Raw genomic sequence first — 13667 nt, 5'->3', positions numbered from 1 at the left:
CCACAGTTTTCTCAGCCTTTGTGTGCCTTTTAATTGCAGACAGATGTCAGTATGCTGTGAGATGTGTGAACTTAATCAGGCCTGTACAATTAATTGCACTTACAATAAGAACCCACACAGACAGATGCTCATTTGTGGTGGGTTCATTAAACCCTGCTGAATGTTATATTGGCTTTTACTAAATGTGCTTTTTTGTTTTACATCATTAGTGTACTAGGGTCCAAAGTGTACCATACAATGTTTTGACTATGGTAATTCGAAGGCGGTTTTTCCCATGTTAAAATGGAACAAGGTGATAACAGTTTAAGAGAAACAATTACAATTATTTTTGTGGTCTCTTATTCAACATAAAATTGGAGGAAATATTATGGGACTTTTGTAACACAGGTGTAAAATATGTTATGTTAGAACTGTAGAGTGTATCAGGGCAGACAGTCAAAAGCAAGAGCAAGTGGTGTAGCCCTGCTGCCTAGTCGCCACCTGGTGGACAAAATCAGGTAAGACAATGCCGAGGTCGCACTAGACATTGGCTGAATACTTATTTGAGAGTGGAAGTGAGGGGTGTCAGTGGCGAATAACGGACCTACACACACACACACACACACACACACACACACACACCATACATGCGCACACACACACATACAATCTTGCCTTACTGTTACTAGCAAATATGCTGAAGATAATAGAAAGCGAATGCAGTGTCAGCCTCCTTGGTTCACCATTCAATGTTTGTGTAACTTTCTGCATAACATTAGTCTCCAATGAAAGCTAATTTCACAAAGGTAATGAAGTTAAACATTTAGCAAGACTGTTCATCCATTAACCACAATCAGATAGATAGTATCATAGTTAATAAATAGGCTGAAGTATTTCTCACTGTCTAATAGCTTACTTCTCATTGTTTCAATTCCCAAATAAAGAAATGAATGAGTGTTTATAACAAATGATGGTGGTCATGGATTGGTCAAACTCGATGTGATCCTGGGGGCGATGCACAGCTGGTTGGTTATGGGTGGCCTGCTGTACCCCCTCAGTTTTAAAGCATCATGAATGTAAATATCAGTGCAGCGTAATAATAAAAACATTAAACTAGCCCTCCCCTCCCACTCGCCACAGTGAAATGAAAATATTGCAATGCAAGAAATATCAGGGTAAATGCATATTTAAGGAAAGCTAAAAGACACACACACATGCACACACACACTTCCCTTTCTCAAAAACATATTAACTGAAAAAAAAGAAATTTTCTCAGAGGTCTGCAGGATGTTCCCAAACTGTAATTGTGTGGCAGGGAGTGATCATGCTGCCGGCTCTGGTGTCTCAGCAGGACCCAGAGTGCATCCTGGTCTGGAGGCAGGGGAAGCTGTGAACTCTTACAGGAGAACCCGGGGTGTTGTGGCTCCTGTATCTGGCTATATTTAGTGCTGGATGTGCCTGCTTTGGATTTCTCTCACCTCTCAGAAATGGTATAGACTATTTTCCCTTTTCATCTCCCCCTCTCTCTCTCTCTCTCTCTCTCTCACACACACACACACACACACACAGCTGACTCACCCATCTGGGGGCCCGGGGGGTCTGCAGGCCTCTTGTCCAGTGAGAGTGCCACCAGCACAGGTTTATTCTCACTCAGCAGCCGCCCCAGCAGAGTGTTACGGCTGAAGGGAGACACCAAAACAAAGTCACTATGGATAACTCTGCACCACCCTGTGGGGCTGCTGGCCATCACTGAAGGTAGCAATCATGTTTCTACACCATCCCTGACCTAGAACCCTGGGCTACCCCAGTACAGGGGGGCAGTACTGTTGCTATTGTAGTACAATAGCAGTACAATGCCATGACTCCGATTAACCTCCTATGCCTGACACACTCCTCTGTCCAACACCATGAACCTCCTCCTCACCCAGGGGACTGTGGGATCATCTTTCCGGGCAGAACATCTGCATATGCTCCGTCTCCCTTTCTTCTGTGTCTCCTTCTCTCTGTCCCTGAGGGTCTTTCAAAGATACCGTCTAATGAAAATCAAAAATCTCCAGCTATTTGAAAAGAGAGAGGAGACAGCTGGCTCATAAGATATAGCTTTTGCTTTGCTCTCAGAGAACAAAAGCATTGTCATATGTTAGGACTATTTTGCGCCTTGTTTCTCTGACTTAATCAATCTAATTAGACTTCTGTAAATAAACGCCAGAAGCAAATGAACTGTGTAGACTGTGAGTCCTCCGTCTCTCTAGATTTAGTGTGCGGCCGCAATCACTTCAAAAGCCCTGACTCATCTCGAGTGAAAAAGTGGAAGGGCAAAGAAAGCTGCAGGTGGGCTACGGGTTCAATTTCCCTCCTGGTGAGGACCCTCCCTGATAAGGTTGGATAAGGATGCAAATCAATTTCCAGATAAGCTACTAAGATCGAAAATGCACTGGACTGGCTTCCTTGTCTGGTTTATTCACAGGTTTCTGGCTAATACAGCGGAAAGGTCATTAGCTTATCAGGATGTTCCTGCATCCTCTATATATTCCAAAGCAATTTTAGTTCAAGCGCAGGATTCTCTGAAATACAGCCATGACAATTTTCCCCACAATGCAGGGGTTGTAATGTTTGGGAAACCGATAGCCTATTGGCTAGGGTGCTTGACTGAGACCTGGAAGACTGGCAGTTCAAGTCCCAATGTAGCCACAATAAAGATCAGTGCAGTTGGGTCCTTCAGCAAGGCCCTTAACCCCACGTTGTTCCAGGGGGGATTGGCCCCTACTTAGTCTCATCAACTGTAAATTGCTTTGTATGAAAGTGTCAGCTAAATAATTAACTAAAAGCCAAGTTAACTTATTTTTTGTGATTTTAGTGAGCTAAATAATGTTAAAATATACAGAACTTTACACATAAATCAATCAGCTGGAACTGAACATGTATTTTCTCAAAGAGAACAATGTTGCCTAGTTGGCCCATATGATGATGTCAGCAAAACAGCTATAAAGCAACCCTTACAATGTATAGAGCAATGAACACATTCAGGAAGTGCTTTTTTTATGTGTGGAGGGAAATGATAGACATATTTTCCTGCTCTTTATCTTTACTGAGAATTCACTAGGAGGAAGTGATCACTATCGGAGAAGTAGGGGCCAGTGAAACGGCATTCTGACTTATATACCAGTAAAAGTGTCATTTGGTGGTGAAAGAATCATAAGTACTGTCAGACAGTGCTAATATACAGTATGCATATTTATTTGAGTAAAGAACAAGCATGGATGTTTACAAACGTATCACAGTCATGTCCAGTTCCTGCATTTTAAATAATTAAGCTTAGGTTTATTGAAATACAAGTGCAAAAATACTATTTTAAAAAATCCCCTGATGTCCACATCAGTGGGAAAATATAAATAACAATATATAAATATACACTCCAGGGAATAATATAAGATAGACTAGGACCCTAACCACTGCTTTAGTCCCACATTCCCAATAGCATGTGATGCAGTGGCTATTTACTCATTATCTGGTTTAAAAACTTCCAAAGGGAAACATGTTCAAATTGTCATTACAACTATTTTCTAAAATACAATATTAATGTTGAATAATCCACAATAATCCATGTGTCACAACATCACCGAGGATGTATAAAGCAGAAACGTATCTTGTTTCTGAAATAGAGTCTTAGAGAAGCTTGGTGTGAAGAACCTTAGCACAAGGCGGCCATTTCACTCAGGCCTGTCGGCCTTCAGCAGTAAATAAGCTTATCCTCAGCCTGGAGGGCTGCTCCACTGCTGGCTCCCCACCACTCTGACTCCGACTCCAGATCCCCCAGGATCTCCTGCAGCGACTGCACCGGCAGCACTGGGAGTGGGGCGTCCAGGTGGGTGGGTAGTCCTGGGATCCATGTGTCCATGTGATGCTTGGGGACAGGTCCCCCCCAGCCTCCGCTATACTGGGACGGGCCAGCAGGGGGCGTGCTCTCCTGCCCCAGCTCCCAGCAGCCGGAGTCTGGCGAGGAGGGATCCCCAGGCAAGGAGGGGTAGGAGGTGGGGTAGAAGCCGGGGGTATCACTCAGGTTGAGGGGCTGGGGGAACAGGAAGGCCTGTCGGAGCCTGGGGTCGCTGGCATCCAAAGGTGAGGGGCTCCACAGGGAGTCTGGGGAGCTGTGGTCCACTGTGCCCCAGCCTGGCACTTGCTGGTGGGGCGCTGGGCTTGGCAGAGGGGGGCTAGAGCTGGTGCCTGGGAGCCTGCTATGGCGTGGGCCATAGGGGGTGTTCCAGCGACCGGCATCTCCTGCCAACCACTCAGACTCTCCATTGGCAGAAAGGGGCAGGAACTGACCATAGAAGCAGCTGTCCTCTGCCTCCTCCTTCACCTGAGCCAGGTACGGGCCTGGCTGGGAGCCCCTGGCCCCTGAGGTGCGGTGGTATGGGGGCGGAGGGGTGGTTTGGTGAGGGCCGTAGGGGCTGAGCTGGGGGCTCTCTGACTCCCCCCTCCAGGACAGCTTTTTGCCAGCTTTGTTCTTCAGAGTCCTGGCCCTCCTGTTCTGGAACCATACCTGGAAGAAGCAAGCAAATAAAGAAACATTAGACCTCCAGCTGCATATAGTCACTCTTTTATGGGAATGATAACGCTATCAAATGACAGGTTAATCATTTTTCAAGTGATTCACAGTGGCTATGCAGAATACAGTCTGGGCCCTCTGGCTAATCTCTCAGCCTTGCAGAAGCCATTTGCCATCATGTTGTCTGTATCTAATCTCCCAAAAAACAGAAGAGCACACATTGCCTTGTGATAACTCTGTAAACAGAACCCGACAGACTATCAGGTGCCACACATTTCCTGGGTTCTCCGGGACTTGCACACACTCACCTGAATGCGGGACTCTGGCAGCCCGGTTGTCTGGGACAGGTTCTCCCGGAGGCTGATGCCCGGGTATGGGTCTGTCTCAAATGTAGCCTTCAGCAGTTCCACGTGCTCCTTGGAGAAGCTAGTCCTCTTCCGCCGGTTGGCATTTCTGGACCGGGCATCGGCGGTTGGCTGTCTCACAATTTCTGTATCAAAGAAAATGGGATGCAAGCCACATTAGACCACAGCCCACACTGCAAAATTAGAGATCGATCGGCATGAATGCATACAAGTATATAAGCTTTCCATTGCTACTGCAGACTGCAGTCAAAATTTCTTTATAGCAATAGAAATATTTTTTGCTTGTCAAGAAGCAAGTCATGAAGAGCATTTATTAATGCTCACAGATTCATTAGAATGTTTTAAATAATTCATGAAGCACATATGCACATTTTGAGTGATGCACAATATTAATACACAGGAACTTTTGCCAACAAGGTTTTAGTTGACACCACTGAGTGGGACTAGAGGGATATGAAGCCATAATGCTGAATCCTGAGATGCTTCCACGGAGCCATATTCCACAGTCATGAGGAGGCTGAGGTGATGCCATTCCTTTTCTGCATGGATTATTCCTTACCACTGCAAGTGTCCATCCACATGATGTTGTCTGTTAGGTTGTCTTGGAGTAGTTGAGAGCAGTACAGTTCTCTAGGAGTGCAGACACAGTTGTGTTCTCTCAGTGTGGAAGCACCTCTTTTTATACAGGCCCTCCTCAGCTTAGCTAAGTGCTTATTGGGTGCTGTGCCCTTCATAGGGGTGCTGATGGAGTGGGGGTGGGGGTCTCTTTGAAGGTCAGAGGGGAAGATCACACTTGGCCTGATCACAAATCTGCCAATCTACCCACCATCAATGCAACCACCCCTCCCCCCAACTGCCTCCTTCAGAACAGACACATCACCTGGTGACACAGGTAACAAAATGTTCCAAAGATAAGGATATTCAAATTATTTAAAGCAAGCAAAACACAATTATTCCAACTATGCAGAAAAAAACTCACTTTTACAGATGCCAAAACAAACAGGCCCCTTCTCAATGAATGGACAAGTTTTACATTGTATGAATTAGCAATTTAACACATTTGACAAACAACCAGATTGTTTATTGCTTTTGTGAGTCACTGAGTATGCAATTTACATATTTTTACATATGTTCATGTTGTTTATTCAGCTTTGGCGTATTTGACATATGCTGTGGATGTTCTGAATCATTATATGTAGTTAATTAGAAACCTGTCTTGTTGGTTTAAAAATAAAGAAAACACTGTATAGATGAAAATTATGACAAATGGAAATAATTTAAAACTGAATAATTATTTTACAATAGTATTTCAATAGGTAAATGTGTATTCACAACAAATGTGGATTTTGTTCATCTGAGAGTTTTTTGGACAAACTATTGTATTTAAATATATTACATACAAAGGTTTGCACACAAAAAATAAAAGGCTTAAACTAGAGTGCACATGAAGAAAGAAACCTATCCATGCCTGTTACAAGGATTCACACTTCTGAGAAGAATTATATGTCATGCAAAAAAGCATTTCATTATAATTACTCTGTAAACAAGTACCCTGAAGCATTTTAATCAATAAAACAAAAGCCTTACGATTATTAACTCAACTTAAATAGCCATGTGTAAAATGCTGCCCACTAATCAGTGTAAGTTACTTGAAGGCAGCCTTTTTGTGATTTGTGTTTCTCCTCTACACACAAAAGATTCAGGCAATCAAATGTGTTAAAACAGGGATAACTAATTCTGGCATTGTCATGACTTCTTATCAAGGGTGGTGTGGCCCTCTTTCAGTTGGGAAAACAGGAGGAGGTGGGAGGCACTCTCGGCCAGGCCCAATGGACAGAAACCTGGCCTGTCCAGACATGTAGAGTCCAGCTCCCAACAGACCACATGACCACAGGTTGGCAGAAAAACCACAGGTTCTCAGCCCAATGGCACACATTTCACAGGAATGAATGAAAAAAAAACTGATATTTTGTATTGTATAACATTCACAGAATTTAAAAGTCAAAAGAAAGTCGCCACAGAATACAATTTACTGGTTACATCTGAGGAAGTAAGATCGCTGCCATGCAAACATTACATCTAGCATGAGACCAAGATAGTGTTATAAAACCTGGTGTAGCTTACCAGTGAACCAAATACAGATTTTAAAGAAATGCTCATTCCCCAGGCATATAAAACATTACATCTAAAGACAGCTTATACTGTCTTGGATTGAAAATGTTGGGGACCTTAATTCACCAGAATAGTAGCCTTCCACAAATTTAAACAAGTCTACGTTTAAAATGTAAACTTTAATTTTAAACTACAAACTGTAATTACAGATTTTGGTCGCCAATTGAGTTGCTGGCATGATCATGCAAACACATACTGACTTTGTTGGTCAGACTATTGCATTTATTTATTTATCTATATATCTATGATTTTGGTTATAATTATAATTAAACTGCGTAAATGTTTTTAATAAACAGTTGTTACTTATTTTATATTATCATGCATGCGAGCCCCTAATGTTAATTTACGGTAGCCTAATTTAAATTCAAAATAAATCTCCAGTAGCCTATGTCAACAAATGTAAATGAGGAACTGGTCCATTTATTTGAATATGCCGCCGGAGGATATGTTAATATGGTGGTTTCTCCGTGTAATAACCGGCTTCAGCCTTTCGAGGTAAAATGCGAAGATTAACTGCTGTAGGGCAATCGACAACTTTGCAAAAAGAGGAACAAAGTATTAAAACAGCAACCACTTCACACCGAATAAAATATGCCGATTCATATCAAAGCGGTCTAATCCTCTCGTCACTTATTGCTCATCCAGCACGATTCATAAGATCATTAGCATTTGATTCATCATATTGAATGAGTGAGTGTGTTCAAAAGCGTCCTTTTAATTCAACACTTTTTGAATTCCCATTTTTTATGCGAGCCTCATTATGCACTTGCTATGTCAATCACACAACGTTCAACAACATGACTGTGTCCCACGTGGAGTTTTTCGGATAATATTATTGTCGTGGTTGTTGTGGTTGTGGTTGTTGTGTCATTCAAATAGTAGCCTAGTTTATGCTGTTCTGTCGGCTACAATGAATTACTTGACATGGGCCTAACTGCCAGAAATAAAAACAATTTAAGTGTTTTAAAATAATTTCTGTATTATTATATAGTAATATTATTATTATCATTATTCCAATCTAGTTCTCCCATTGTAATTAGTTGGTGAAAAATATCCTGCTTCCTTGTGAGATATATTGTGAAAAATGTAATACCTATGTGATACAGGGATTCTGTACTGCAGAACAAATGAACTTGATTCCTGGAAGTTGAACTGCACATCGAGCATATTTGGCAGCAGGACTGCGTTGCATATTGTTTAACCATGGCGAGGACAGATGCATGTGCTTTTTTTAAGAATCCAAGTCTATTTTGGATAGCAACAATCGGTATCTCTTTGGGATATTACACGGTAAGCTCATTAAAACATAAATGCATTTTGAGTTATTTTTTAGTTCTGGTTTATAGTTCGCTTGCTTAGGTTCGTTGCCTTCTCAACAGCTAACGCGTGTAACCACAAACAGGTTCCGACTAGCGCGAGCCTAACGTACAACGCTACAGCCAGCGCAGATTTGTTTAGCTAACCTTGGTTAGACAGCTAAATCAGTGGTATAATCGTATCCCTAAAGTATACAGGAACACTTGGCGTACCACACAGTCGGTTCGTCATTGTTTGTTCTAACTGGCAGTTCCACTTTTTCAGTTACAAATATAGTGCATAGAGTAACTGTATAATAGGCATCAAGTGCACATTATTTGTAACGTGCTAGGTTTACATTTTACATAGACTGTAATACAGGGAGTTAAAATAAAGCCTGTCTTTTTTCTAAAAATGAACACGTGACATATATTATTGCGTTTTCTGTTTTTGCTCAACTTTTCGAGCCTTGATATTCACTTTGTATTCAAAGTGGAAAGTATACACTACATATCGGGGCTCGAATATTGATGTCTGTAGAGACAACTAGCCATATTTTTATGAAATTCAAGCTTACACATGATATTGACAGTATAATTTGGTGACCTTATTGCATGGAAACTAGGTGAACAGTTGTTTTCTTCAAGATTAACGTGTTAGTCTAAAATGAAAAAAAATCTGTAGGCTACATTGCAGCAAAACTGCATCAGATGGAGCTTAAAACCACTGGAAAGACATGTTTCTAGTCTCCTTATCTTGCGACATAAAATTTCAGAATAAATTTCAGTGGTTGTTGTGCAGGTACAGGGAGTTCACCTCTGGTGATATTCGACTTGAAATGCTGAATACAAGCAGACTTTGATCCTTGATTGATCCGTGGCAGTTTCACCAACATTGTTACAGTGTACCAGGTTCAGTAATCCCCTGCTAGTACAAAGTCAATGACAATAGCTCTGTGATAACGGCTCAGGGCCATCTGCGCATTCAGTGTCCTGAAGATTGTGGAGCGTTGTAGTAATCAGAAGAGATTATTTTCCCTGCTGAAGGATCTGTGCATATCAGAATGTCGACTCGAGACTCCTCACTTATCTTGTTGAATAAAGATCTTTTGAATTAGTGTCAGACAGACTATGCAGGAGCTTTCAGCTTGCTTGTGTATGGGTGTTTCAGTAGGCAGTGTGTAGAAGAGCTGACGGTGTGTGTGTGTGTGTGTGTGTGTGTGTGTGTGTGTGTGTGTGTGTGTGTGTGTGTGTGTGTGTGTGTGTGTGTGTGTTTTAGTGTGTAGTGTTCTGGCCGGAGCAGATGCCCTTTGACATGCTCGGTCCCCTGGGATCACTGTCCAAATACCTGCTTGAAAATCACTACCCTCTCATATATTATGGGTGAGTGACTGTCTCTTCAGAATCATAAAACACTGTGTTGGGTACGCTTGTACATATGTGTATACAATAACCACATGTAATTTCACTACATCGAGTATTCTTTCTAACCAAACTGGACTTTCATCAGTCACCAGTGCCACACTCCCAGCCTCTTCAACTGTCCTACATTTGTTTGAATGACCTTTCCTCCACATATCACATTTAGTTTTCAGATGATAACTTGGTTAACAGACTGGCTGAACGATAGCCGGCTAAGCATGCCATTCATGTGTACAGTTAATTTAAAAAAGCACAACAAAGCTGGTGGAATGTTGGGAACATCGGGAATGTGTGTGTTGGGGGGTGGGGGGGGAGGTCTCTGAAAGGGAGGGGGGCATTGTCATGCCATAAAGGATCCCATAAGCCTTTGGTGTGACCGCTGCTGTTCTGTGTTGCAGCTGGTGGATGGCCTGGTTCGTACACATAGCTGAAGCGTTCTACGGCCTGAAGGTCTGCAGGTGAGGCCCCCATGTTGGAGCATTCTGGCGCTTAGCACCCCACTGCCACAACTCCCGTTTCCTTTCTGTCTGGAGTTTGCCATAGTGAGCATAGATGTTGTTCTCACAGTGAACTTGTGAACAGAATGCAGATGCATATGGCATCAGTCATCTTTAGAAAATCTTTGGAATAAGTGAATTACTGAGAAGACATGAACAGCCTTACATACATCTGCTATCTTACTTTTATTGCATCATATATTTATAATTAATTAGGTGAAATCATGTGTACTTGGTTTTATGCCTGAGTTGCTGTGGCTGTGGAGGTCAACCCCTGTACATTGGAGATAAACCTGCTGTTTCTCCTATACCTGATTGTAATAAATTATCCTTAATCCTTTCAGTAGCAAGAGTGGCATATGGCACTCAAGCATAACTACTATAAAATCCCAAAATCCCAAAATCCCAAATACCATTTTGGCACTCAACTTTCTACCGTTTCAACCAATCGAAATTACGGCTATACTATTGTTTTAAGCCCCTATTAAAACCCAACAAAATTTTCTCAACTAAAGCCAAAACCCCTTGTGATTTGGGTGGTGCCACGTCATATTGGGCTTGGGACTGAAAGGGTTAATTGTGTAAAAAAAAAAAAAGAGAAAAAAGAAGGAACTCAGCCATTCCGAAGGATACATTATTAATGAGTTGTACCACAAGGGGGCACAGGAGAGCAGTAGTCTGCAACAGGTTTTGTTCTTTGGTGACCATAGATGTGCATATTTAACTAGATATGGAGGCACACCTTCTGATAACCTTGGCTTGTGAAGCCTTGCAGGTTGGCCTGTAGTCTGCATGTTTAGTGCGAAACATTTGATGTCTGACCTTTGAAGGCAAAATAAAATGGTATTTCTCCGATGGTATTTTTAACAATCGTTACATTTCATGTGAAAAGCTGAAATGTAATGTGTGGTAAAATGTCATTTTCTACAAAATGTCTGGACCAAAACAACCATCATCACCTTGGTATTCTAAATACAGTTTTCAGAATTCAGTGGACAGCATGCTGTTTTGCACTGAACGTGTGCAGTGGAAGCTGTTTCCTGTTACTTCCTCCAAGGCTTAATCTGGCCCCTCCTGCCCTCTCTAATTCCTGTGTATGCTCTGTGATAGTGACAATGGCTGCTTTCTGCGTGCATCTCCACAGTGATAAGGGAGTGGACAGTCTGTCGGCTCGAGGCCTGTGGTTCCTGCAGACCTTCCTGTTTGGGTTCGCCTCTCTGGTCCTGCTGCTGAAGTACAGGCCTGACCCCCGACCAAAACGACACTGACCCCTGACCCAAACGGCACTGAGACCAATCCTGGGGGCCCAAACCCTCTGACCAACCAACCGAGACCAACAAGATCACCCTGAATCCTCAACCAATCCGTACCAACACCAACGAGCCAAGAATCAAGACACGCTGAAACCTCAACCAATTGCAACCAGTACTGCTGTGTGGCCAATAAGCATGCCGCACACACAATCACTCCTACAATCTCCACGAGCAGCCTTCTTTTTAAATGGTCCAGACAGACACTTATATGGTAAATGGTTGACATTTATATAGCGCCTTTATCCAAAGCGCTGTACAATTGATGCTTCTCATTCACCCATTCATTTTAGTAGCCATTCTTTATTTACTGATTGAGAGCTTGAAAGCTGATTTGAAAAATCTTTAAAAAAAAAAAAATGTTTTAATAGTAGCAAACAAAAATAACACTAGTGTGGTGATTGTGTGAATTTTTGATTTCTTTTTATTTAATGTTAAAAGAATATATTTTTTTCAATTCTTTTTTTAAATTTTTTTTTTAGCTGTTTTGCTGAATAAAGACTGGATGCTGTGAACATTGAATGGCACTGGATCTTATCTTTCAGCAGGGGGCCTTAGCCCAACGCAACAGCAACCACAGCTTACATTAGCTCTGAATACTGACTTCTAACCAGGTTTATGGCTAAAAAAAGCCATCCAGTATTTGTCAGCGAAAACTTTGAGTGTGTTTAGCTCCGCAAGTGTACTCTGAAACTGATGGCACAAATTGCTTTTTAAGACACTGTCTTGTTGACTCCCAATCAGAGCAGGCTGCTCAGTTAAAGACATCCTATGCAGGGTATTTTAGCCTTGCTGTGGTCAAGTGTTTACAGTTAAAGAAGTCTCCTCCGTCCTCAACCTATGCTTTAGCATGGGTTTTTTTAAATAGTATTTTGAAGGTAAAAATCGTGCATGGTATGCCTTTAAAGTGTTTTTCCTCCTCTCTCCTCATTGGTCAGCTCCACAGCCCTACCTGTACCCTCACCTGGGTGCCCTCACCTGGATGCTGGGCTGGGCTGGGCTGGGCTGGGCTGAGCACGGTGGCCAAATAATCACGCTAGGTTAGCAAGCCCTCAGGTCTCAGGCTCCACCGGTGCTCTATGCTGGAGTGCAGCTTAAACTACTGTCCCAAATGTATACGCACATGGGTTGAAAATAATCATAATTCAGAATCCAAAGCAGCCTTTGCCAAGTAGTGAAGTGATGTTAGTCACATTCTAAACACATTTTTAGCCCACAGTCTGTTGAGAATGATTCTCAGTAGAGGGTGCATGTATGGAATATTTTTGGCTATAGCTGGTTATGGCTATAATTGAAGCAATTTACCATTTTAAGCTCTTTGCTTAAAATCTATCTTCCAGGCCAGGTTTTTGTGTGCTTGCGGCTCCAGGCTGACTGTGATTCTCTTGGTTGTGTTGTGGTTCAGCGGTGTGGAAAAAGCCTTTGCCCAGACCAGGAAGGCGAAGAGGTGATCTGTACGCGGGCGCTACGCACACGCTCAGAACAGCAGGGTCAGGTCGTCCTTCACTAACAAACTTAGGAGAATTAGTCCCCTTTAATCTGCCGTCTCTCTCTCTCCCCAGTCGTTAATCGGAAGGACATTATCTTCAGCAGTGAGGTAACACTTTTCATTTCAGGCCCTCTCTCTTCAGCAATCTCCCCTCTTTCTGGCAGAGGTAAGAGGATCAACCAGTCGGACCATGGCCACCTCTGGGTGACTTGTCTCTGTTTCAGTAGTCATTTCCTTGACCAGAGAGGTGAACAAGGTAGTGTACGCAAGTGTCTTCATATCGGTCACTGCTAAATAGGTTACACATTCTGATATTCCCATAGAATATCCTTTTTGCATGGAAATCGATTTTTTCAAATGCAGTATTTTGAGTCGTTTTCTTTATTAAATGACAAATGTTTAAAGAAAATACAACAAACTAGAATATATTTGTATTTTCTTCCCCCAGCACACACATATGAACAATAATTATGTACAATGTTTAAAAACATAATCTTTACTGTAAAAATATGAAGTGTTTTCTCTACAGGGGCACTGTAAAGGGATGTGTTTAGCACAGTAGATTGCATCAAATTGTGTTCCTGAATTC

The 13667-nt window shown here is 42.2% G+C and overlaps 2 protein-coding genes across 3 annotated transcripts; one reads left to right on the top strand and one right to left on the bottom strand.

The window, feature by feature from the left end:
• Positions 1–469: 469 nt before the first annotated feature.
• On the bottom strand, positions 470–5520 carry mxtx1 (mix-type homeobox gene 1). Its single transcript, XM_061228726.1, has 5 exons — positions 5453–5520; positions 4837–5018; positions 3768–4522; positions 1558–1658; positions 470–480 (listed from the first exon to the last, which is right to left on the bottom strand). The coding sequence occupies exons 1-5, from the start codon at positions 5472–5474 to the stop codon at positions 470–472; spliced, it is 1071 nt and encodes a 356-aa protein (XP_061084710.1). The 5' UTR covers positions 5475–5520.
• Positions 5521–8192: 2672 nt separating this feature from the next.
• tmem254 (transmembrane protein 254) lies at positions 8193–12099 on the top strand. Of its 2 annotated transcripts, none has more exons than XM_061228571.1 (4): positions 8193–8355; positions 9640–9743; positions 10181–10240; positions 11424–12099. In XM_061228571.1, the coding sequence occupies exons 1-4, from the start codon at positions 8269–8271 to the stop codon at positions 11545–11547; spliced, it is 375 nt and encodes a 124-aa protein (XP_061084555.1). In that variant the 5' UTR covers positions 8193–8268; the 3' UTR covers positions 11548–12099. The 2 variants fall into 2 exon arrangements, with proteins under 2 accessions (XP_061084555.1, XP_061084556.1); XM_061228572.1 differs by having other exon boundaries at positions 8227–8355; positions 9647–9743.
• The last annotated feature ends 1568 nt before the right edge of the window (positions 12100–13667 follow it).

The sequence above is a fragment of the Conger conger genome, chromosome 18, assembly GCF_963514075.1.
Source record: "Conger conger chromosome 18, fConCon1.1, whole genome shotgun sequence".
NCBI lineage: Eukaryota > Metazoa > Chordata > Actinopteri > Anguilliformes > Congridae > Conger > Conger conger.
The sequence above is the reverse complement of the archived record's forward strand: the minus strand, read 5'-3'. Positions and strand labels throughout refer to the sequence as shown.